This window comes from Polyodon spathula, chromosome 8 (assembly GCF_017654505.1).
Source record: "Polyodon spathula isolate WHYD16114869_AA chromosome 8, ASM1765450v1, whole genome shotgun sequence".
Lineage (NCBI taxonomy): Eukaryota > Metazoa > Chordata > Actinopteri > Acipenseriformes > Polyodontidae > Polyodon > Polyodon spathula.
The window spans coordinates 14,340,129-14,365,889 of record NC_054541.1 but is presented as its reverse complement, the minus strand read 5'-3'; the positions used below and the strand labels follow the sequence as shown (position 1 = coordinate 14,365,889).

Below are 25,761 nucleotides of genomic sequence, written 5' to 3'. Positions count from 1 at the left end.
CTCAGTAAAAAAGGGGTCTTTTGAAAAGCTTTTTGCAATGTATTTATTTTTGTTTAAAGATGGAGGTTGAATGAAATGTATGAAACAGTTTGCTCTGTATTAGACATACGCAACTATAGAAAAATAAAAAACTCAGTAACACTTTGAGGTTCCAATACAAACAAATAACAATGATTACAAAAAAAGCTGTTATTGTTAACATCGCTATCAGACCACGTTATATATTTTGATAGTACTTGCTAAATTATATAATATGTATGTTACTACATACTGTGTATTAATAACATCTTTTATAAGACATCCGCTTTGTTATAACAAAATAAGCACCTGGTTATAAAATATGTTTTTTGCAGATTATATAAAACAAAAAAAAAGCTTAATAGATTTATACTGCAGCCTGAAAGTGTTACGTTTACAAACAAGAATGGCTGATCCATTGAGAAATGCAAACAGAGAATAAATAAATAAATAAATAAAATAAAAACAAACATGTAACATGTTTTCCTTTATGATGCTTTTAATTCAGTCCACTGACCAAAACAGGACAGCCATGCGAGTCAGTGTCTATGTGCTGGATGGAGCATCATGTGAACACAAATATTTTTTCCAGTCCTGCTAAATACACACAGAGAATGGATCAGTGTTCTTATTGCATCCCAGTCCATTCTTTAACCTTTCAGCATGCCCAGTGCTGGCTGTCACAATACTGCCATTGTGGATGTGTGTGGATCTGTGTGTCACTCCATTAGCACAGGGACTAACTCCTCACAGTCCATCCATCCCTCACTCAGTCCATCCATCCCTCTCCTCCTTCAGTCCACCCATCCCTAACTCCTCACAATCCATCCATCCCTCTCCTCACTCAGTCCATCTATCCACCCCTAACTCCTCACAATCCATCCATCCCTCTCCTCACTCAGTCCATCCATCCATCCCTCTCCTCACTCAGTCCATCCATCTATCCCTAACTCCTCACAATCCATCCATCCATCCCTCTCCTCACTCAGTCCATCCATCCATCCCTAACTCCTCACAATTCATCCATCCATCCCTAACTCCTCACAATTCATCCATCCCTCTCCTCGTTCAGTCCATCCATCCCTAACTTCAGTCCATCCATCCCTCTCCTTGGTCTATCCATCCATCCCTCTCCTCCTTCAGTCCATCCATTCCTCTCCCCCTTCAGTCCATCCATCTCCACTCTCTGCTCACGTTCAAATCATTGTTTTTCTGGTTTGATCCAATGCTTAAGTGCCTTATCTGTGGTCCTTTAATCATTAAAAAATAAAAAATAAAAGTAAAATCAGGGAACAAGAAAGTAAATACATAAACATATACACAGACATACTTAGTTCATAAGATTTTAAACTTACCGTAAAACTATAAGAAAAAAAAAAAGTAACGATTTGCACAAATAGTGGACTGTAAAAAAAAAAAAAAAAAACACCCAGAAACACAAACCCTCCTTACACTTCTAAAGTTAAACAACAACTCCATTATCAAAAAGGCAAATAGTAGGTATATTGCAACGTTCTCCCAATTACCTCTATTGTCAACACATGTATCTTTTCCAGACATGCAGCACACTGGTCTACACAATGAAGGCTGCAGCAGAAACGACATGTCACTTGTGTTAATGGAACAGAGAGGCATAGCCCTAATTATACTGTCTGCTGCTGTAAAGCAGCCTCTGAAATGCCAGAGCTGGGCTTATTGTGTTCTGGTAAGTCAGCCTTTCAGTGCAGTCAGAAACTCCCTGCTGACAGGGGTCAATGAGGGCCAGTTCAGCCTTGCCGGTGCAATGCCTGTATTGGTCAACATGGATGTGATTACAGGTCTCCCCCTACCCGCTTTAAGATGGTATAATCTTAATGGGGTTTACAGGTGTGCATACACTGCCTTCAAGACACACAGATTGTAGCCAATTGCAACAGATATGTAGAACACGGAGACGAGATGAAATGCAGTTTGATGGCAATGAATGTTCCATCTGACCAAAACAAGTGAAGTTGTGCTGGGCTCTGGAAACACTGAGTACACTGGACTGCCCGTGCTTAGTCAGTATTGCTTTTCATGGGAGGAATTTGGTTTATCCAGTATTATGCTTCATTCCCTTTGTGGTCACAGTTAAAACAAACTACAGTGACAGCAAGGAGTTAAATAAGAAAATAATGCACTTGAAAGAAATTATTCAGTATTTACAGGATGGCAACAGCTCAGCACAGAGATTATTCCTCGACACACTGAATAAAGCATTGAGAAGAACACAAAGATGAAGGGATTCCACTGCCATTCTTTCACTGCTAAACAAACACGCCAGAGCACAGGCTTCTTTTAAGGACTTTGACTCACAAGGGAACCGTTGCCTATCAAGAGATCACAATACTGACTAAACACTTTGCTTCACAGACACTTAAAAAGTGCTGAGACATAACCAGTTCCTCAAAGGGAACCTGCATTTTACAGCAAGATTTCCAGAGCAGCTCAAATTTGGAAACAGCATTACTAGGGTGTTAATGAGATGACTTGAATTGATACGCCAAGGGTTCCAATGTTTTTATATAATCCAGGACGCACCTACAGTTGGACTCCAGTCACATCTTTTCTTCTTAATATCATTTATAATGAGTACTATAGTGACATTTTTACTCATCTGGTTTTTCAGCAACAATATAGACAGACCGTTCCTCTCTGTTGCTTTAATGTACTTGAGCCACACTGCCCCCTGTCATCCTAAATGGGCAGTGCAGTTCAGAAGTTGGGAAGGCTGTTGGAAAGAGAATCAGAGCCAGTGTGATCGGACCACACTTCGAGCCCAATAAGATTTGCTGTTACTTTGAGTCGAGCTGGAAATTTCAGCTGTAAAGTTTTTGCTGTTTGCCCCTTTTCTCCTCTAAATCTTTCACATGCCTCTCGACTTTCTCTTGTGGATTCTGCTGGAATTTCATTGGCAAAGCGATCTTTTGCCCAGCGCGCGCACACACACACACACACACACACACACACACAACAGAGGTCTTTCACTGGAGCAAGCATCTGCTTCCAATTTACATTAAAAAATAGTGCAAGATTTTAACATTTATATAAATAACTCTGGATTCGTGCTTTTTTAACGCAACGTTAAACACATCTTTGAGTTGGCACTCAAAAAACTGCCACTGAACTAGATATCAAACAAAACAAAAACCAACAACTAGTTTTTTCTTTATATTCATTTTTTACAAAAATACCCCCTGCCCTCACATACGTTTCTCTTATGATACATATTGCAGATCTTTAAATAAACTTCGGATTGTGCAAACGTTTCTTCAAAAGTGAATTAAAAGACGAAAAGCACTCACACACACACACACACACACACACACACACTGCTCAAATAATAATAATTAAAAAAAAATATTTTGAATTCCTCAATACATAAAAAACAAAACAAAAAACAACTTGCAAAGCTGTGAGCACGCGGACAACACAGAACAAGGAAATATTTACTTTTTACAACAGGGGTGGAGCCTGGGCCCGGGACTCCGCCCCTTTATTTAAATGAAGTGCACAGACAGTGTTTAAGGAGTCTGTTGCTGTGGTTTCAGACAGGGTGCCCTTTCTGCTTCTCTTGATTACGTGCGTTCGTGCTCTCAAGGCCACTGAGCTGTGATTGGTTGAGTCTGTTGCTGCGCAGGAGGGGAGGCGTCCCAGGGTGGTTGCTATGGTGATGGTAAAGCGTGGAGCCGGGTTGGTAGTGCCCGATGACCTCGTTGTATGTGGGCGGCGGCCCCTCCATCCGGCCCTGGCTGCTGTAGCAGGTGGCACTGATGCCCGAGTTGTTGCTGGGGGGGCAGGGTCCCCCGTACAGTGAGGTGTCGATCAAGTCACTGTCGAAGACGGTGCGGTTGGGCGGGGCGCGGACAGACTCTCGGTTCAGCTCCAGCTGCTGCTCAGAGTCCCGCAGCTGCAGGGTGCAGGGCCCCTGGTAGGGAGGCGGCTCCTCCCCGTCCGACAAGGAGATGGTGGGGGGCAGGTCGATCTCGTGCTGCAGGTAGGGGTAGGTGGGCTGGAAGCGGTTGAATCTGTCCCTCTGCAGGTATGATGGCACTGCCAGCCTGTCAGCGGGGCGTGGAGTGTACATCTGCTGCTGAGGAAACAGGCAAACAATTAGGAGGGGCACAGCACAGGGAGAGTGCTTAGCAACTCGAATTCTACACAAGCAAGTAATAGAGCCAGCAGATGAAATGTTTGGGTTTTTATACTACAGTCTCTCTCAGTGTTACAGCTTTAATGAAGTGTCCTTATTCTTGCGGCATGGGTTCAAGCACTTGAAAAAGCTCACGCGTCTGAATGCCGTTTTTGTAAAATGAGTTGAGCTTCTTTTTAAAATGTTGCGTCGACCTCGAGCAAACAGGGCAAGAGGCGAAGCAACCCTAACTGAAAATACAGGACGCCATTTAAAAACAGTGCTGTTAGAGCAGCTCACTCACTTATCAAGTGCTGCTGCGAACATTTCTGTACTGATTAACAGTCTGGATAGACCATGATACAAGAAGACACAAACAGTACAGAACACAAAGATTATTCAAACCCTCGTTCTGGGACAGTCTGCACTACAGCACACTCCCCCAGTCCGCTCCAACCCGTCCTGTTCTTTAAAAACACAAACCAGTGTCTTCTTGGAGAGTGCTGGGTGTGGAAGTCACTTTGCGTATGCAAGCTCCTGCCTTGGGCATTGAGTTTACAGTTTAACAGATGCACAATCCCAGGGTCGCTGTCTGAGCTAAAACAGAAATCATTTACTATGCACAGCATAAGAGATGCATGCAGTGTGTACTGAACACAATGCAAAGTGCTCTACTGGCTGAAAGGTAAACCATACCAAAAGGGCAGCTGCTCCTTTCACTGCCTGTGACAATATTAGAAGAGATCATGCAGGTAGGCAGAGAGCTCATTGTTTAAAGGGATTACATCAGAGGGCTCTGGAGTTCCGCATCCAGTAAAGGCACTCTGCGTGGAGTGCAGGATGTGCCCTGTAGATCCTCCAGCACTATAAGTCTGATGGCATCGCTGTGGATCCGCAGCGTGTAAAATGATGGATTGGCAGGAGCACGTTTCAGAGGACACGCGCTCCAGCCTCCATTCCCCAAGTTGGCAGGCGGTGAGCGCTGAGCCGAGGACATAGATAATAATTGGGCACAGTAAATTGGGGAGAAAACCAGGGTAGAAAATTGGCGACGACAAAAACAAACAAAAAACACAAAGGGGATTACGTCCTACCTCTGTCATTACGTTCGTTGGCACAGAGCTGTCCGAAGAAGGCCACAGACTTCCTTCCTGAAATACAAGCAGCACATTACAATGCATTGGCGTGAAAGCGAGAGGACTTGTCAAATGTGCGCGGTGCAGCTGGGATGGAAGGGAGGAAGGCAGACACAGACTCCAATAATGTGGCAGCTCACTGGGGGTGGTGCCTTCAAGGAAGCAGTGATCTGAACACCCCGAGGTGTGAAAGCAGTGATCTGGACACCCCGAGGTGTGAAAGCAGTGATCTGGACACCCCGAGGTGTGAAAGCAGTGATCTGGACACCCCGAGGTGTGAAACTCTCTAGGAGGAGGCGTCTGGAGCCGGTTTCTGTGTGCGTTCCACATTACAGCGGGAAGGAATTTTAATAGCTGGAATGTTAACGAGCAGATCGGAGTGAGATTATATTTATTTAAATGATGTATGCAGATAAGCAAAGCGTTTACGTGCAGTCCTTCCTCTCTCCCTCCTAAAACCTTTCTGCAGCCGAAGCTCTGAAATGCCACCTCTGTTGTCAGCTGATCTGACTTCTGAAAGCCAGGAAATCTTACTTCTATCTTTTCTGAAAGAGCATATATGTGCGGCAGTCTGCAATGCTGTGGTGTGACTGTGCCAAGAAGACAGCACACGCAATCTGTAATGCTGTGCTGTGACTGTGCCAAGCAGACAGCACACGCAATCTGTAATGCTGTGCTGTAGCTGTGCCAAGCAGACAGCACAAGCAATCTGTAATGCTGTGCTGTAGCTGTGCCATGGAGTGCAATTGTGGTTTGGTTTCCAGATAGCTGAGCAGAAACGGCTCTGTTCTTTGCAGACAGTGTGGGGTCTGCGTCAGAGTGCAAACTGTCAAAAGGAACAAGGTCAGGCTTAATTCCACACTGAAAACTTGAAAAGCTGCAGAACCCCTTTTATCCGAACAAGGGGGCTTATGCACTGGAGAGAATACTGGGGACATTTGCACAAGAAAGCAGTTCAGAGCCCCCTCTGCCCCTCTGCCAGCAGGAATCGTCTTATCTGAGAATACAATATATTGTACTACATTTCCATGGACTCATCACTGCTTTCCCTGTGAATCCCAGCTCGCTCCCCTTTCTCAGTCTATCAGGCTTCTTTTCTAGTCACTTTGGAGCCCCTGTGACACTGCTGAAGTGTGTGTTTGTGTTGGATTGTTTTGGTGGCTTTACACATTGTATTGAGAGCAGCAAGGAGAATGGCTGGCAATCCATGTAAAGTACAAAGTTAAAGAAACTTGTAGAGGTAATGAAGGGGTTAACTCACCGAGGACAGGGTCTCGTCTCGCCGGCGGACCTGGCTGTGCCGGGTGATGAAGGACCGTGCCGAGAGCTTGTAGTGATTGAGCAGGCATGTAATCACCACTACCATCACCATCATCACCAGCACAATTATAATGATCTGCACAAACTCCAGCTGGGCTACAGAGAGGAAGCACAAAGCAATGAGGTTAGGACAGCACATGCCACTCACCATGCATCACACACCCTGTACTGTGTGGGGCAGTGCAAAAACAACAGATCTTTCACTACTCCACAGCTACTCCATACAGAACATCACTCAAGTAATCTAGAACACAGCTGAACTAGTCATGGTGCTGTATTAGAAAACCCACATGCACACTTGAGTCTTCATTTAGGCCTACTCTGTTCCATCCACATTACTCAGTATTAGTCTGATTGATACAGCATGCGCTGCAGATCACAGTTATCGAATGAGTCAATAAGATATTCTGTACTGTCCGTCTCTCAATGTGTCCTGTCCTGTCCTGCCGTGACTGAAATGAACTCGCTCAGGTTTCAGGTACTACGGTGCTGTAGGGTTTATGTATTCATTGAAGACTCCAGTTGGAATGAGTTGCAGAAGAGCATGACACCGCTGTCTGGAAGCTCTGAAGCAGTGAGTCAATCACAAGTAACACTGCTGCTCTGTTCAGTAAAGCTGAGTGCTTGCTGCAGAGCGCAGGGTTTCGACAAGCAGCAGACAGCAGCAAGGGAGCCTGCAGCTACTCCAGCTTCTTTCAGCAGGGGGCGCTGCAGGCAACAGCATGTCAAGGGGCCAGTGCATGAAAATTATGAAAGATTAAATGCATGTGTTTAGAAAGCAAAGCAAGCCCCTGGTGAATTTCTAGTGTGCACACAGCCTCTGACTTCTGGGTATATTGACTTTAACCAAAGACAAGGAAACAGAGCTCTGAAGATTTGTGCTGTAGCCTCGTTTTTTTGTTTGTTCTTTTTTATCCACAGAATTGAGTAGTCCGTGCTCTTTTCAGACAGACTCTGAGGGTTGTACATAATGACGCACGCACACATACAAGCTATGTGAATAGATGCATTTGTCACAACCAAAAAAAAAAGTCAATTACAGTCATCTACAAAAATTCAAAATGTAGCTGGGTTGTGTGAAGAACTGTGCAATCCTCTGGTTCACAGTGTTCCTTATAGAAAGACCACTCATCCAGACTTCAGAGTTTACAGCCTGTTCACACAATAAACAGCTGATTATTCTAAACAGGGGGTCAGCTCTGTGGCAGCAGAACAAAGGAAAAGGGGAGGAATGGCATCCGAGCAGACTGGCCTGCTGATCTGCATAGGGCAGTATTGGAGACAGCCTCCCATGAACAGACCCTACACTCGCATACACTGGGACAGCCTCCCATGAACAGACCCTACACTCACATACACTGGGACAGCCTCCCATGAACAGAACCTACACTCGCATACACTGGGACATCCTCCCATGAACAGACCCTACAGGCTGACAGCTGGCAGTCTGCAGTGCTGCCCAGGAGCAAGATACACTTTTAAGAGATGAAGCGCCCCCTGGTGGAGGCATAGGGACAGAGCAGGAGCAGTGCAATGATCTTCCTTTTCTTCACACGCTGCCTAATCGAAGCAGGAGCAACTCCAGCTGAAAGGCTCAACATCCTCTGCAAAGACCCCATCCTGAAGTCAGTAGATACGGGCACTTTTCTCTCCGAGTCAGTGCAGTGTCCAGGGCCTAGTTGTAAAGCTCTGTCTCCTCCAGTGTTGCTGTGTGTCTCTGGAGACTCGGAGAGCTGATTTAATTTGAGACTGCAGTCGAGACAAGTGCAAGAAGTTCACTCCTCTAATATAGCACCACACAAGAGAGTCCCTGCAGTGTCTCGGTGAACAAATCACACACATTACATATAGAAACTAATACCATACTGTCATTTAAAAAGACAACTGCACTTCCTAAAGGGAAACTGTACCTTCACTTGCACCTCGCTCTTGCTGTGGCACACAAACTGTATGTCATAGGCAAAGAGGAGACTGAAGACTGGGAACAAGCAGCCCCCTTTCAGAGAATCAGTGTGAGACCCAGGAGAGGCAGCGGGTGAGAGCACAGCTCCGTGCACAGGCTGCAACACGACCAAACCAGCACCCACAGTGTGAGCTGACAAGAAAGCTTAAAGGGACACCCCCCCCCCAGTGTAAGAAAACAAGGTAGAGACAGGGGAGCCCTGTGTTGCAGAAACGGCACTATCCATTTCAACAGAATGCCAGCAAAAATACACAGAAAAAAGAAAAAACACTAAGAATGGGTTAGCTGCGCTTTTCAAATCTCTCCCCATGTTATTTTCCGTGGGATGACAGCTTCAATGCTATACAAACAGACTGCTGACTCTTCACTGCACTAACTCAAGACAGGAGGAGTCACCCCCACACTCTTCACTGCACTAACTCAAGACAGGGGGAGTCTGAGCACCAACTGTATCCTTCTCCTGAAACATTACTGCTTTAAATTGTACTGGTTTAAATAAAACATCAAGATTAGATTTCCTTTAACTTATATGAAACCTTTAAACAATGAAGTAGCATTACAGAAACTCTATTATACAATGACTAACTTAATAGGTTTCAGTAGCTTGTATTGAAAAATGACAAGAAACAGACAAGGGTAACACAACTACACTGCAACGCAAAGCCAAGAACCTGGGTCTTTACCAGCTGGTAAAATGTGCCCCTGCAGCCATCCTTCACAGTGCCACCTCTGCTCAGGCCTTGTGCTCCGACTGTCTGAAATGAATGACAATGTAACCTTGTTAGCATGGGCTGTGTCTGACGAGGCAGGAGAGGGGCTCATTGTTATTCTAGCCCTCGGGACCCATACCATTCTCTCCTAGGCTCATTTATCTTGTCTGAGGAAGGGCACAGGCCAAGCCACCCCTCATTTGAATAAGAAAACCAAACAAAAACACATACTTCAGGGACAGCAGTCACAAAACTGGCAGGTCGATTTCAATCTTCATTTCCAATCAACACAGTCGCCCCACTAATGAACCACGTCCTGTTGTAGGACAATGTAGACCAGAGACGAGGGCAGACTAGCCCACTTTCTTTCCCCCTTTCCCTAAATTGTCTGGAAATATATATGTGCCTGTCAAGGAAGTACTAGTGTTGGAACTAGAACTGAAAAAACTAAGAAGACAGTTCACAAAATATCAAGTGAGGTGAACAGACAACAAGATACATCAAATATGTGCAAAAGGCATAGTGTACTAAAAAGACAAGTCTGGTAAGTTAGTGCAAATGACAATGCAGCGATCCCTACGGGTCCCTAATCAAGATCAGCAACTCAGTGCAGCCAGGACTGGAACCTACAAGCTCCTGATGGCAGGACTGCTCCCAGCAGTGCAGCCAGGACTGGAACCTACAAGCTCCTGATGGCAGGCCTGCTCCCAGCAGTGCAGCCAGGACTGGAACCTGCAAGCTCCTGATGGCAGGACTGCTCCCAGCAGTGCAGCCAGGACTGGAACCTACAAGCTCCTGATGGCAGGACTGCTCCCAGCAGTGCAGCCAGGACTGGAACCTACAAGCTCCTGATGGCAGGACTGCTCCCAGCAGTGCAGCTAACTGGACTGCTCCCAGGAGTGCAGCCAGGACTGGAACCTGCAAGCTCCTGAGCTGTCTTTCAGCTCCCTGGACCCGCCTACCTGGCAATGTGAAAGCCAATGAACACAGACCCAGACTAAACACTGTCTGGAACAAGAACCACACCGAGAAGCTTTCTGCCAGGAATCCAGATCCAGGATCATGAAAAAGCAGAGCATCTGTACAGCGCCTCTGACTACACTGCATGCCAAGTGAACATGCAAGCTTTGACTCTGCAGGGCTGCTCTAACTGAGGGACTAAAGCTAAACATCTGCAAACATGTTACCAACAGAAAGTGAGCCAAGAGGAGCAAACTATCACCAGAATGGGGGGGTTCTTACATGTTTCATCCAGCTTCTGTCAGTGAAAGTGGGCTTCAGTTTCCACACAGTGTGTGAATGTACTGTCAATACATACTGGAGCGGACCTGGAGGGTTCAAGGGCTCCCTTCATTCTAAACCAGGGCTTGTATTGGCTTTCATTACACTAGCGGGCAAAAGATCTATCCACAAGTCCTGTTGTAGAGGAATAACGCGACTGTCCCTCCAGCCCCAGTCATTCCAGATACAGAACTGCAGTCTTACAACACAGCACTGCAACAGGTCCTGTCCTTCTGTGCAACTCCTGCTCCTCCAGCCCTGGAAAGAAGAAGCACCTCCCTTATTGAAGGTTACTATAGTAAGAGCAGAGCGGACTGGAATAAAGCACAGTGAAAGCACGGCAAAACAATGGAAGCTGTAGAAATGCACAACCATGTGAAAAGCATGGAAACAATGCTAAATTACTGTGCAGAAATACTGTGGTAAACTTGGAGAAGCGCTGTGCATTGGGGTCTCTCCCTTACCACTATGACCTATACTCGCATTCGAGAAATAATTGAGGGTGTCATTAGGCTTCTTGTACCATCTACTTATTACACAAGGACTGCACACAGTACCTATCCCCAGTCTCTGAGAAGCCACTGAGGAGTAACAAGATTGCAAAGCACTGTACCCTGAACTCCATTACTCTAACTGTATAGCAGGAGGCATCTTGGAGGTTTTCAGCCTGACTGCTGCAAATTGCCTTTATTTTTCAGGCACATTCCCAGTGCCTGTGGGCTGACAGCTCTGACATTAACTCTGCCAGGGACAGTTTTAACATTTAACTCAGAGGCATGAGTCTGTGATAGTGGTGCTAGATGTGGAGTGGAGGAGAGGGAGTGTCCGAATGGCCTGCAGCACAGGGCAGCTCAGGGTCACTTCAGAGATAACTGCCCCCGATAACCAGCATGTTCTACTGTACTCGCTCTCTGCAGAAGAGTGCATTTACACTCAAATATTCCCTTTGTAAATCTGTGCAGCAACAGTATCCGCAGGAATCTCCTGAGTCAGCACAGCCGAGCCCGCTCTCCCGTCAGCGACAGGCCGAGCCCGCTCTCCCGTCACTGATAAGCTTGGCTTTCTCCCTCTATCAGGCAATACATTCATCTTATGATATGAATGCAGAAGGCAGGGATTGCACTTTCACAACCCCAACTGAAATTCAGCAACGGAGCCTTTCATTGTCCTCTCTGTGGCACACGAAGCATTCAAGCAGCATCACGTCTAGACGGGGTAACAAAGGCCATTTCGGCAGAGAAGGAAGCACCTCACTCGCTGGTCTCAATTACACATAAAGGCTGCAACAGACGGAGAATGATGCAAGTACATGAACTGACACAGACTTTTCCAGTCAGTATCTAATGCCAGGAAGAGAACAAAAGACATTCTGCCAACAAGTTCAGCCCAAACCCCCCTTTCATGCAAGAAATGTTTTAAACATCTTTATCCCTTATTATTCTAGCATACACACTCTCTGTGTTTAAAACATCTTTATCCCTGTAAGATGCTCTCCATGTCGCCACAATTACAGGCCCTGAAAAAAGAACAGGAACTGGGAGATCTAGGATGCTACTGTTCATGCCAGGACAGGATGAAGAATGGACAGTACTGACCTTTATAAACAGAGCTCTGTGTGCAGATTCCTTTTCATGCATGTTGTTTACAGCAGGGTTTTAAAGCAATGATTCCTAAAGACAGTCTGTCATTGGTTATCACTGGAAAGAACAGCAGGGTCATTAACCCCTCCTCCACACTCTGAACTTTCACCTCTGAACTCCTGAAGGCAGACAAAGCCTCTTTGTGACCAGTGATCAGCTCACTGTGCTGCTGAAGCAGACTCAAAGAGCTCCAGAGTGTGGAAACAAAAGAGGATCTTACAGAAAAGAGACAGTGGCTGCGAGAAACTCAACATGCAAATCAATACGAGGGGTACACAATTCCAGATGTGCTTCTGAGAGACTTGGGACACAAAGGCCCTCTTTCTTCTTCCTCACTGTTTAATCTACAAGTAAATGCTTAGTGCCACCAACTGCAGTGTGTGGTATAAAGGGCTGTACTGGACTCACATAAAAACCCATGACTGCAGTGTGTGGTATACAGGGCTGTACTGGACTTACATAAAAACCAATGTTTGCACGAAGTGATATTGTGAAATGCAATGGAGTGGCATTGCCCTGGAATATCTACAGCAATCCCCACACGCACTGCATGCTGCTGTACCTTCAGTCTGTGGGATCCAGGGAGGGCTGCAGGATGCAAAGGGTTAAGCCCTTCCCTCACTCAGCCAGCCAGCGTTCACTATTCCCTTTTTTGCATCATGTCTAGACAGCCAGAACAAAGGCCATTTGAAGTGCTGGGAGAGGGGAGCGGATGGGGAGTGGATCGGAGGGGAGGGGAGCGGATGGGGAGTGGATCGGAGGGGAGCGGAGCGGATCAGAGGGGAGGGGAGGCCAGGTCTGTCTCTGCAGCACGCTATGCTTCATTGTTTCAGCTACAGGGAGGCGAGCCACGCTGCCCAGAACAGAACACACAGCCACCAAGCACCAGCCTGACCACCCTAATCCAGTCACACTGGAATATATGTAGAGTACAAAATAAACATGCACACCTTTCAAGACACCATGTCAGGTGCAAATATTAGGCACGGTTAACAATTAGTTTGTTTTCACCAAAAAATGGACATCACTGCCTTTATGTTTGAAGTTAAAGTAAAAGGTGTTTTGTGCTGCAATATTGGAGCACATTTACCACAGCAATACTGGAGCACATTTACCACACAAGCAGTAAAAGTATCGCCCCCACCAGACCTTCCTCACAGCTCAGGGCTGGCCTGGCCACTATTGAGGAATTGTCAGTTGTTGAGTCTGGCATCAGAGACAGAGACAGGGACAAAAATTTCATAAGCACTCGCCATGTGTACATGTAATATGAAATGAATTTGGCTGGTACACTTTATGCTTCTATATTTGTTTTCATACCTTCAAGTCAGGCACACCCTAGAAATTTATTAAGGCAGACAAAAGCCCTTGAAAGAGAAAGCATTCCAGAAGCTCAGTGCAATGCTCTACACTTTGCTACTCTTACTGCAAGAGCACTGCCTATGGTGTTGCATTAACCCTTTGCGGTCCTATATCGGACCAGGTCCAAAATTACAATTTTCCCTTTCCATTCCGAAGTTGGACCCTGTCTGACATCATCAAAAAGACGTAAAGCACAGGTCTCTAGTCGTTTTTTCACTTTTACCCACAGCTAGCGTGTAATACTGCAGAGCTTCTGTTAGAGCAAGGAGAGCCAATGGAGGACAAGCCCAGCAGCTCTCATACAGCCAGCAGCTCTCAAACATCCTGCTCATTACCAGCCAGCAGCTCTCACACATCCTGCTCACTCACAGCCCAGACAGCAGCTCTCACACATCCTGCTCACTCACAGCCCAGACAGCAGCTCTCACACATCCTGCTCACTCACAGCCAGCAGCAGCTCTCACACATCCTGCTCACTCACAGCCCAGACAGCAGCTCTCACAAATCCTGCTCACTCACAGCCCATACAGCAGCTCTCACACATCATGCTCATTCCCAGACAGCAGCTCTCACACATCCTGCTCACTCGCAGCCAGCAGCTCTCACACATCCTGCTCACTCACAGCCAGCAGCTCTCACACATCCTGCTCATTCCCAGACAGCAGCTCTCACACATCCTGCTCACTCGCAGCCAGCAGCTCTCACACATCCTGCTCACTCACAGCCAGCAGCTCTCACACATCCTGCTCATTCCCAGACAGCAGCTCTCACACATCCTGCTCACTCACAGCCAGCAGCTCTCACACATCCTGCTCACTCACAGCCCAGACAGCAGCTCTCACACATCCTGCTCATTACCAGCCAGCAGCTCTCACACATCCTGCTCACTCACAGCCAGCAGCTCTCACACATCCTGCTCACTCACAGCCAGCAGCTCTCACACATCCTGCTCACTCACAGCCAGCAGCTCTCGCACATCCTGCTCATTCCCAGACAGCAGCTCTCACACATCCTGCTCACTCACAGCCAGCAGCTCTCACACACCCTGCTCACTCACAGCCAGCAGCTCACACACCCTGCTCACTCACAGCCAGCAGCTCACACATCCTGCTCACTCACAGCCCAGACAGCAGCTCTCAAACATCCTGCTCATTACCAGCCAGCAGCTCTCACACATCCTGCTCACTCACAGCCAGCAATTCTCACACATCCTGCTCACTCACAGCCAGCAGCAGCTCTCACACATCCTGCTCATTACCAGCCAGCAGCTCTCACACATCCTGCTCACTCACAGCCAGCAATTCTCACACATCCTGCTCACTCACAGCCCAGCCAGCAGCTCTCACACATCCTGCTCATTACCAGCCAGCAGCTCTCACACATCCTGCTCACTCACAGCCAGCAGCTCTCACACATCCTGCTCACTCACAGCCCAGACAGCAGCTCTCACACATCCTGCTCACTCACAGCCAGCAGCTCTCACACACCCTGCTCACTCACAGCCCAGCCAGCAGCTCTCACACACCCTGCTCACTCACAGCCCAGCAGCAGCTCTCACACACCCTGCTCACTCACAGCCAGCAGCTCACACACACCCTGCTCACTCACAGCCAGCAGCTCACACACACCCTGCTCACTCACAGCCAGCAGCTCACACATCCTGCTCACTCACAGCCCAGACAGCAGCTCTCAAACATCCTGCTCATTACCAGCCAGCAGCTCTCACACATCTTGATCATTCCCAGACAGCAGCTCTCACACATACCCTGCTCATTCCCAGACAGCAGCTCTCATACAACCTGCTGACTCACAGACAGCAGCTCACACACATCTTGCTCATTCACAGCCCAGGCAGCAGCAGCAGCAGCCATGGCAAACAATAGCCCAGACAGCACAGGACACCCCCACTTCCAGACAATGGAGGCTCCACACAGGAGCTGCTTGCATTATTAATCAGCCAATCCTCACAGCACTGTGCCCACAGCGACTCAGGACTGAACAAGAAGCCTAAGTGTATAGAAACAGAAAGAATGCCTATCTTACATTTCACTTTCCTGAAGTGTTAAGAATACTGCACATGAATAGGGAATAATCCAGCACTAGAACTCCCTGAAGCGATGCGTCTTTAGCACAATATTTAGCTTTTTTTATTGTGATTGACTACCACTAACAATGTAGTGTAAAATGACCAAGTACAACTTTCTCAGTCATGCTGGAACAAAAACCTGAACTGGAATGTCTCACTGGGAGCAAGCCTGCCCCTCTGCCTCTCCCTCTGCCTCTCCCGTAGCAGTGGGAAAGCTGCTCTCAATATCCTTACTGTGTCCCGAGCAGCGCTGCCCAATTCACCCTCAACACACATGAGCTTTGCAAAGAACTGTGATGCAGCCAAGCAGCTGTACCATCGACACTGTCATCTGAAACCGAGTCGGACAGCAGACAGTGTGAACCAAATGATTAAATGAGCAAAGCGATCGGCCATAACATCTACACTAGGGACCTTCATGGGGCAGAAGTGCTCTGAAATGAAACAGAGCCCCAGAGCAGCCTAATAATAAAACTGTCAAGAGAAAAGAACAGAAGACACTGCAACTATTCTGCAGCACTGGCAGTGAAGTGAGCAGAACCCTCTCTGACAGAGCTGTGAAGTGCAACTCCCAGGTCCTGTGTTACAGGCCGGTTTGTGTAATGTTGAACAGCTCTTGCTAGCACCCTCCTCTCGCAGGCAACAACTACGGGACATAGTGGCTATCTGGAGAATCAAACCAACAAGAGTCTGACGGAAGCGACCAGACAGAGGTCTCATCACTGCAAACGAACAACAATATCCACGGCTACACAAGCTGCAATACTCAGAGAAAGAGGATTGTTCTGAAGTGTTGTTGCATTGCCAGTGGTCTCTTACAGACCCCAACATTTGGACTGCTGACACCAGCTATATTCACACTCCGAATGACCTCAAGGCAGAGGGTACAGTACAGCTGGATCACAAACAAAGGGTCTGCACACGGCTCTAGCTTGTGCCAAGCTTCAGTCTTTAAAAGGCTGAGCTGCGGAGAGAGCCGCAACACCCAAACAGAGAGCTTGCAGCTGCTGTTAACGAAGCGGCTGTGTCCTCAAAGGATTTCTGACCTGCACAAGGAATGGGACGCTGACGATGAAACTACTGGACTTTCCCCCCGCTCCAGACAGTTGAGCTGGAGCTGCAGGGATCCAGTCAACCAGACAGTGCGGATGTTCATTTCATGACAAGCAAAAAAGGGATTCCTTCAAGAGCTTCGAAATTGGGACAATCTGACCATTTCTCCTGAGAGTGTCTCTGTTTATTCATTGAGATATTTTTGTTTAAGAGTACAGACTGTTCTAGGCTTTTCCCCTAACGTCAAGTTGATACAAAAAGGTTATATATAAAAAAAAAAAATAAAAAAAAAAAAGAATCCACTAATGAGCTGAAGTACAGAGGTCTGGAAAATCACAAGATCTGTACTGCAGCTGCCTCTCTGAATCCAGCGGCAGGAATCTGCAACAATATTGCAGTTTGCTTTAGGATGACGAACTGTGCAGCACCATGTCTTGCCATGCAAGTATATAGAAATAGAAAATGTTGAGAGACTAGTATCCACCAGCATTCATGGTGCCAAATCAAAACCATCCAACTGTTGCATTATGGCAATTCCAGCTTCTTTATTAGTAACGTATGCACGGAAACAGGTTCTCAATAATGCAGCTCAATAGGGGGTTCTGTCTCTCCAAGCCCAGGCAAAGCAGATCCGGAGGAGTGTCTCATAGAAACCAGGCTAACAAATACTGGCAAGCGACAGGGCCAAAGCTAATAATTAAATCAGAAATAGAGACAAATGTAAAACAACGACATAAAAATAGAAGCAGCCCATATGCTATCTTGAGTGACGTGTGCAGGGTAACTATTTATAGAGAGAGAGAGAGGCAAATATAGCGTGCTTGTGCTCCTGTTTTGTGTGTGCATTGTGCACAGAGTTTGTATCAACTCACAGCGTTCAAGAAGAGCCTTGCACACCACCCAGCAGGGGGACTAACACAGGTACAAACTCAAATGACCAGAGCTGCAAACGCAGGCCACTGAAGCAATGCTATTTACAAACTCCTTCCTACTGAAGCACTGCTATTTACAAACTCCTTCCCGCTGAAGCACTGCTATTTACAAACTCCTTCCTGCTGAAGCACTGCTATTTACAAACTCCTTCCCACTGAAGCACTGCCGTTTACAAACTCCTTCCTGCTGAAGAACTGCCGTTTACAAACTCCTTCCTGCTGAAGCACTGCCGTTTACAAACTCTTTCCTGCTGAAGCACTGCCGTTTACAAACTCCTTTCTTTTGTGTTTGGTTGATCAGAAGACATCAAATCAAAAGCTGTAGTTAGTTTGTTTTTTCTTTTACTGGAACAAGGCCAGCATTGCTGCTTGAGTGAATTGAAACCAAGTCAGTCTAATGTCTACTTGCACTGCGGGGAAAAGCTTTGTGAATTTACAGGCATCTTCTCCAGCCAAGCAGCCAGCCATTCCCCTCCATGCAGGGAGAATGCATCAGTTTCCTCAACTTGGGACATCACAGATGACGAACCCTTTAAACTTCAGAAGAGCCTTCCACACGCGCCAGCAATGAAGCATCTGCAAAGCTGCTACAGAAGGATGAGGCAGAAGAGGCTGTGTTAAACATATGTGCATTTCAAAGAGAGATGGGATTCTGTGGCTACATCAAAGCAATGCTCACTGATGTGATGGCCATAAAATAAAAATGTAAAATAAACCACCCCGTCTTGTGTTGGAAGCAAAGTCTAATTTAAACTCGCCTGCTGACTGCAGCATTGCAGGCTCCTCAGCAGTCCCAAGTCTCAGTCCAGTTCAGACACACTGCACAGCGCTGGGTGGAATACTGTCCTCACAGGACCCGAGGCTCAGTCCAGTTCAGACACACTGCACAGCGCTGGGTGGAATACTGTCCTCACAGGACCCGAGTCTCAGTCCAGTTCAGAAACACTGCACAGCGCTGGGTGGAATACTGTCCTCACAGGACCAGAGTCTCAGTCCAGTTCAGACACACTGCACAGCGCTGGGTGGAATACTGTCCTCACAGGACCAGAGTCTCAGTCCAGTTCAGACACACTGCACAGCGCTGGGTGGAATACTGTCCTCACATGACCCGAGTCTCAGTCCAGTTCAGACACACTGCACAGCGCTGGGTGGAATACTGTCCTCACAGGACCAGAGTCTCAGCCCAGTTCAGACACACTGCACAGCGCTGGGTGGAATACTGCACATTTTTTTATGATTATATGCCTGCCTAATTTGTTTTTAAAATGCTGGCCTACTTATACAAACAGCAGTAACCTGCAAGGCAGCTGAGTGGATGGTGCCAGACCTACAGGGCTGTAATAACCATTCCTACACAAACAGTCAGGAGAAAGAGGCAGGCTCTGAGTCAGACAGGAATGTAGAGGGTTGTATTCTGTCTCCCTGCCCCTGGTGACTCGCTGCTTTGTCTGTCAGACCAGTCCACTTGGGGGCTGTAAAGGTGCAGTGTGATGTGTGTGACACCTGCCCCCTGCAGGTCAACAGCCGTTACACACAGACAGGTCAATGTTCACAGTAAAGCACAGTGCCTACCTCAAAGTGTAATAAAGGGAAAGCTCACTACCTATCCAGTTTGTGGAATATTTGGTTTTTTAATTGTTTTTTATTTTTGTTTGCTGTTGAAATTTTTGAAATTTCTACAGAAGGCTGCGAGTGCGAGGATTACTGCTGTCCAGTTGCTACTGGTTACCTGTCAGAGATTGGAGTAAATAGTAAAGTGCTGGTAAAAGAACCGCGTGATGCAGGACACCGATCCCGCCCCCTTCTCTATCCAGTTGGGTTCATGAATACAAATCGACAGTCTGCCCCACTGGCAACACAGACAACAATGAGCATGCACACAACACTGGCCATGTGTGCCTGGGGCAGACGGGAAGAGGCGCAGACACCAAGCCAGCCAGAGGAGTGGGAGCCACACTGTGACTAAGCAGCTTGAAAGGCCCTGAATCACAGGTAAGCCAGGGCAGAGTTCCAGTGTTCAAGCTGGTCAGACACTGAATCCAGCAGCATCTGCGCTCAGCGCTGTGGTTCTACCAAAGCAGTGCTATGGGTGTGCGTGTCAGAACAGCACCAGTAAGGGGGAGCCACTCTGCACTATCACGAGCCTCGCTGTGCGCTACAGGACTGAGTCAGAGCTCTGAGACAGGGTGGGCTTCAGCACACTGCACAGCACACAGGACACTACATGGCTCACCAGTGGGATTCAACCCAACTGAAACAAAGAGGGATCTGCTGTCTCACCCCTTTAGTCAGACAACACAAAAAACCCTCCACACTTACACTAGCACTTCACTATTTGGGCAAAAAGAGATTGTTCTCCTGTAGTATATCTATACAATTTGAGAATAAACACACTGACTTCCTGTCCATTCAGTAAAATGTATTGGATCTTGCATACTGTGCTGCAGTGTTGGCATACAGCTGTGTACTGTGCTGCAGTGTTGGGATACAGCTGTGTACTGTGCTGCAGTGCTGGGATACAGCTGTGTACTGTGCTGCAGTGCAGGGATACAGCTGTGTACTGTGCTGCAGTGCTGGGACACAGCTGTGTAGTGTGCTGCAGTGCTGGGATACAGCTGTGTAGTGTGCTGCAGTGCTGGGACACAGCTGTGTAGTGTGCTGCAGTGCTGGGACACAGCTGTGTAGTGTGCTGCAGTGCTGGGACACAGCTGTGTAGTGTGCTGCAGTGCTGGGACACAGCTGTGTACTGTGCTGCAGTGCTTGGATACAGCTGTGTAGTGTGCTGCAGTGCTGGAATACAGCTGTGTAGTGTGCTGCAGTGCTGGGATACAGCTGTGTACTGTGCTGCAGTGCTGGGATACAGCTGTGTACTGTGCTGCAGTGCTGGGATACAGCTGTGTACTGTGCTGCAGTGCTGGGATACAGCTGTGTACTGTGCTGCAGTGCTGGGATACAGCTGTGTACTGTGCTGCAGTGCTGGGATACAGCTGTGTACTGTGCTGAGATACACGACGCCTCAATACTCAATACTATGGACGAATGTGGGATTTACTATACAGCTCCATGGTAATTCTCAAGATACTTCCTCTTTTAAAAAGGGCAGACAGGACATGCTTACCTGGCACTAGAAGCCATGTCAAGGTCAATATTTGCAGATTTACTGTTTAATTCACTGTTAATTCTGTCACTCAAAGCTTGGCACGAACAGCCACTTTACTGGCAAGTGGAAGCAGATGCATCGTTATTGGTAGTTGTGTATATCTATCTATCTATCTATCTCGCTATATATCTATATAATACATGACAGAAAGTGGGAATGAAGCACTCAGTTTAAATAATGAAGGGGTACAGGAACGCTGAAATGCTGACAATTTTTCATGTAAAAGAAAGCTCAGAAAACAAAAGATATAAATATGGAAAAGAATATTTGTACACCCTAATGCCAAGAGAAGGAAAAATAAACCTGTTGGTTCAACTGCAGTTTCAGCGGGAGCCCATGTGATTCCTCAATAAATTGCACAGCGAATTGAAACAGCTTTGAGAAGGCTGTGTAACACACATAGCATGTTCATATGCCCAGTCGCTGCACTGAATCTGCATGACTGCGGCTATTTTACAGCAGGAACGGTGTATAAAAACAGACTTGACTGGGTTAGATCAAGTTCAAATCTGTATACAGCAGAAATCTAATCAAATCAAGAAAGACTACTTCTTGTGCCAATATTTCAATGTTAATATTTTTATGGGCTGGCTCTACCTTTCGCAAATTGTTAAGGGCATAAGAGAGAGAGAGAGAGAGAGAGAGAGAGAGAGAGAGAGAGAGAGAGAGAGAGAGAGAGATTGACTGACAGACAGACGGAGAAAGAGAGAGATCATACCTGTGCTTTCTGGCTGGATTTTCAGACTCTAAAGATACTGTCAGCTGCTGGATCTGTGCAGTGGCGTGCTCTCTTACACATAAACCTTGTCTAGAAAGCTGTCAGACGCGTATAAGCTTAGGGCGATAGACCAAGGTGTATTTTAAAGTGAAAATAGCCCTGACACACACTGCGATAATAGCTGTCTGCATGCCTACAATGTGAGCAACACAGACACAATCAAACTGAAACATTAAAAAAAGAGTGGTGCTGGCTCAGAGGCAGGCATTGTATACAACACAATCATACAGAACCATTACTGTGCTGCACAGAGGCAGGTATTGTATTCAACACAATCATACAGGACCATTACTGTGCTGCACAGGTGCAGGTATTGTATTCAACACAATCATACAGGACCATTACTGTGCTGCACAGGTGCAGGTATTGTATTCAACACAATCATACAGGACCATTACTGTGCTGCACAGGTGCAGGTATTGTATTCAACACAATCATACAGGACCATTACTGTGCTGCACAGGTGCAGGTATTGTATTCAACACAATCATACAGGACCATTACTGTGCTGCACAGGGCTGCTGCATCACTTGAGATGCATACATGGCAAACCACAGGACAGCGAACGTAGGTTTCAGAAGCACACACACCATTTCAAACAGCAGACCAGCACCTTGACAAAGTATTGAGAGATACAGCATGGCAACCTCTTGAGAAAAACATTACAGCAGCACTGCAAACCTGCTCTCGTCCGACTTGGAATAATACTGTGCCACTTATATTCGTGGCACACAGTACCACCAATGGCAGAATGTTGTAAATGTGGCAGGATGAAGCAATATATAAATTACCTGAAGACTGACTTATGTAAATCTCTGTGTTTATTGAATGTATATATTTTTAAAATATTATAAATAAAACATCATAACTTGTTTGTTTTTTTGTTTGTTTTTGAAGCAACTGTCCCTAACTAGCTGGCTAAAAAAATAGTTCTTAAGGTTCGCAATTATTAAACTTTTAAGCAACGGGGGAGCAGCAGCACTTGGTTTAAATTGGTAAACTAAATGAAACTCCACTGGCACACTGCAGAAAGAGGAGGCTAGAGGATGGACACAGACCTAAATCTCAGCTGCAGCCCTGCTGTAACTGCACACCATTCACAGCACAACATGAAAACTGTATTCACACAAATAGGCAGCCCATGAAGGAGCCCATTCGTACAATGCTTTTTGCTGACAGCCGTAATTAGATAGTCAACAATAATAGGTATTGATTTGTACCAGTACTGAGATGATACATCTTCCAGTTTACACCACCTCTTACCTTGCAGCTGTCAATCTTCTTAAAGTCTAGACATTCTCCAGGGAACGCTCCAAGAAGACATTGAAGGACTGTTAGTCTAGAACTCGCTCAGACTTTCACTGAAACCCATACTGAATGAAATCCACCAGAAATAAACACAGTGATAAATCAAATATCTAATGAGAAGATTTACCTGCACAATCCCCTTGAAGAGGCCAGCATTCCCTACTGCTGCGGTTTTCTGTGCTGGCACGCTGCGTGCAAAATGAAGGGAACGCCTGGGGAGAAGAACTGAAACTGAAGCATACCTGCTTTCTTAGAAAGTAGCCAATTTACCCAGGCAAACCAAACTAGAAGACGAAACTACACTGTGTCTTGGGATTATGCAAAGCAGCACTAACCAGTCCTCTGCCTGGACAGAAGCATCACTGCTTGACTGAGCTCTTCCTGTAATCACTAGGGGCTGCAGGCTGTATGAGATCCTTACTAATAACTGAGGTTAGTACAGTAGAGCACAGAGAACACGACCCCAGGCATGACACAGAACATGGAGCCAAGTTTTCAAACACACTGAGACCTAGCTCATCACAGGTAACCTGTTTATTTATTTGTGTAGCATAGAATATTACAAGTGAGTAAAGCTACTTGAGGTACAGTCCTCACGGTAGAGCAGCTGTGGTTGTCTGGTGATCAGAATACTAAAAAAGGTTTCAAAATCATAAGAAAACTAAAAGCCCCCAAGCTCCAGCCCCAAAACCCAGCCCCCAGCCCCAGCCGCAAACCTCCCAGCGCCAACACCCAACCCCCAGCCCCTTTGGGGGGTCCCCAGCGACAACACCCAACCCAAACCCCCAGCCCCTCTCTACTGAGTAATTCTGATAAAGAAGCAGACACATCTTGAAGAACTTGTTATTTTAGAACTAGATCTGTTTCACGCCGTTCGAAGGCAACGACTGATGAACTAGAGTTCTGTTTAACTAAAAACCAACATTTCTGCACAGAGACCGGTGTTATTCCACAAGATAGTTAGTGTCGAATCTGAAAAAGAAAGTTCGCACACAAAGAACGGTTTCTTTCGTGCAACTGGTACCTTAACCACCCCACGTTCGAAAGCTGAAGCAAAGCCCATTGCTGGTCTTCATTACCGCCTCTACAGCAGGAGACACAACAAGAACAGATTCTATCAATTACTGCCATTCTTTTTTGAAGCGTGCTTGAGTGTTTGAAGAACAGTAAATACCTGCTTTTGGTCATATCTACAGCACTGTAACTGTGACGATGATACCATCATCTGGACCCCTGGTCTCAAAAACACTATCTGCCCAAGGATATACAGCAGTTACTTTATAAATAATTCTGCATGTGTAACAAAGTTAAACGTGCAGACACTGGGAGTAAAACACTCCGAGGTGTTTGTTATACATACATTATATACAGATCTGGGTGATTATAGCTGCTAGAAAGCAGCCGTTGTGACTGCTGGCTCCGTGCCAGTCAAAGTGAAACTGTCTTGAGGTGAGAGCCCAAAACGAAATTAGGAACAATGGACCGGGATATGCTAATAATACAACCGACTGCCAACACACACACACACTTATAAAAAAACATTATTTTTTTTTATTTTTATTTTTTTAAACTTGGCTATACTGCATGCATAAAACAAACTGTTTCGATATACAAAAGGTTTTTTGTGGGGGCGAAAACCCAACTAAACAAATAAAAATAAAAATACCAAGTACGTAGTTTCTCTACTGACACTGAATCAAATTAAGAACGAGGTAAACTACTGTACAACTACAAAGAGACAGTCAACCAACTCATATAGAAACTTCAACGCGGCACTAACGCTAGTACGCAGTTCAAACTTAGCCAGACAGCTCATGACGGCAGCCTCAGCGAAACAGAATAGACAGCTAACTTACCATAGACACTTAACAATAATGACTGCACTGTACTGTATGGTACGGTACAGGTAACCACGTTTACATATGCTCTATACAGAGAAAATACATACATACATACATACATACATAAAGCCAAAAACACCAACACAAATCAAAATGGCAATGGCTTGAAAGAGTGCCGTAGTACTTACTGATCTCCATACTTTGGAACAGCGACGATCGTTTGCAATTGCATGTGCAGGAGACATTGGGCTGGATAGATCCTGCTGCTGCTGTACTATTCAGACCCATGAAGTTGTACATTTAAATACAAAAACCGACGACAGGAAAAAACGAATTAGACACCTCCGGCTTTCCAGCGCTGGTTCTAATGTCGGGGGAGAGTGTCTGGTGTAGACAGGTTGTGGCTAACTGGGGTCTTCTGTTGCAGCTGCCTTCTGTCCTCCCCCCTGTCCTCCGGAGTTGGGAAACGGTGTTGGTTTGTGCAGACAGGAGGTGCTCCTACTTTTGATCTGTCTGGCTCGAAGCTGTCTCTCCACCTCATTCAAGTCCACAGCGACACGGATCCGCTGGGGGGTGGGGGTGGGCAGTCTGAGGCAGACAGGGTTACGTCACCGCCAGACTTGGGCAACCTGAGTGGCAGTTGAAGGAACCAACCGCATTATTCTAGGACAGGGGCTGCTTAGGGTTCTTCTTAAACAGTCTGAGATTTTTTTTTTTTTTTTTTTTTTTCGTGAGAAAGTTTTGAAAAAGTCCAAAGCTCTATTATTCGAGTTATAACAGAAACTGATTTTTGTTTTAAACATCTTATTTTTCAATTTAAATTGATTATTAAATCGTTTTCAGTCTACAGTAAAACAACCTGTTTTTTCAAATATGCATTTATTTTATTAACCCTACTATTTTTTTTCACCGTCCTTCTTGGTGGCATGACGTCATTTAAAGGTTTTATTTGTGTTGGTGTTGTATCTGAGGGCCCATAATAATGTGCGTGTTGGTGGGGTGGGATTGAAAATACTCGAACAG

General features: G+C 46.3%; 1 protein-coding gene across 4 annotated transcripts; it reads right to left on the bottom strand.

Annotated features, from left to right (window-relative positions):
* Window positions 1-996: 996 nt before the first annotated feature.
* LOC121319489 (protein TMEPAI-like) lies at window positions 997-25,313 on the bottom strand. 4 transcript variants are annotated; one of them, XM_041256950.1, is made up of 5 exons: window positions 24,927-25,313; window positions 23,025-23,109; window positions 6,566-6,720; window positions 5,263-5,319; window positions 997-4,129 (listed from the first exon to the last, which is right to left on the bottom strand). In XM_041256950.1, the coding sequence occupies exons 1-5, from the start codon at window positions 24,981-24,983 to the stop codon at window positions 3,584-3,586; spliced, it is 900 nt and encodes a 299-aa protein (XP_041112884.1). In that variant the 5' UTR covers window positions 24,984-25,313; the 3' UTR covers window positions 997-3,583. The 4 variants fall into 4 exon arrangements, with proteins under 4 accessions (XP_041112884.1, XP_041112885.1, XP_041112887.1 ...); XM_041256951.1 differs by having other exon boundaries at window positions 997-4,126; window positions 24,927-25,312; XM_041256953.1 differs by lacking the exon at window positions 5,263-5,319 and having other exon boundaries at window positions 997-4,126.
* Between the last annotated feature and the right edge of the window lie 448 nt (window positions 25,314-25,761).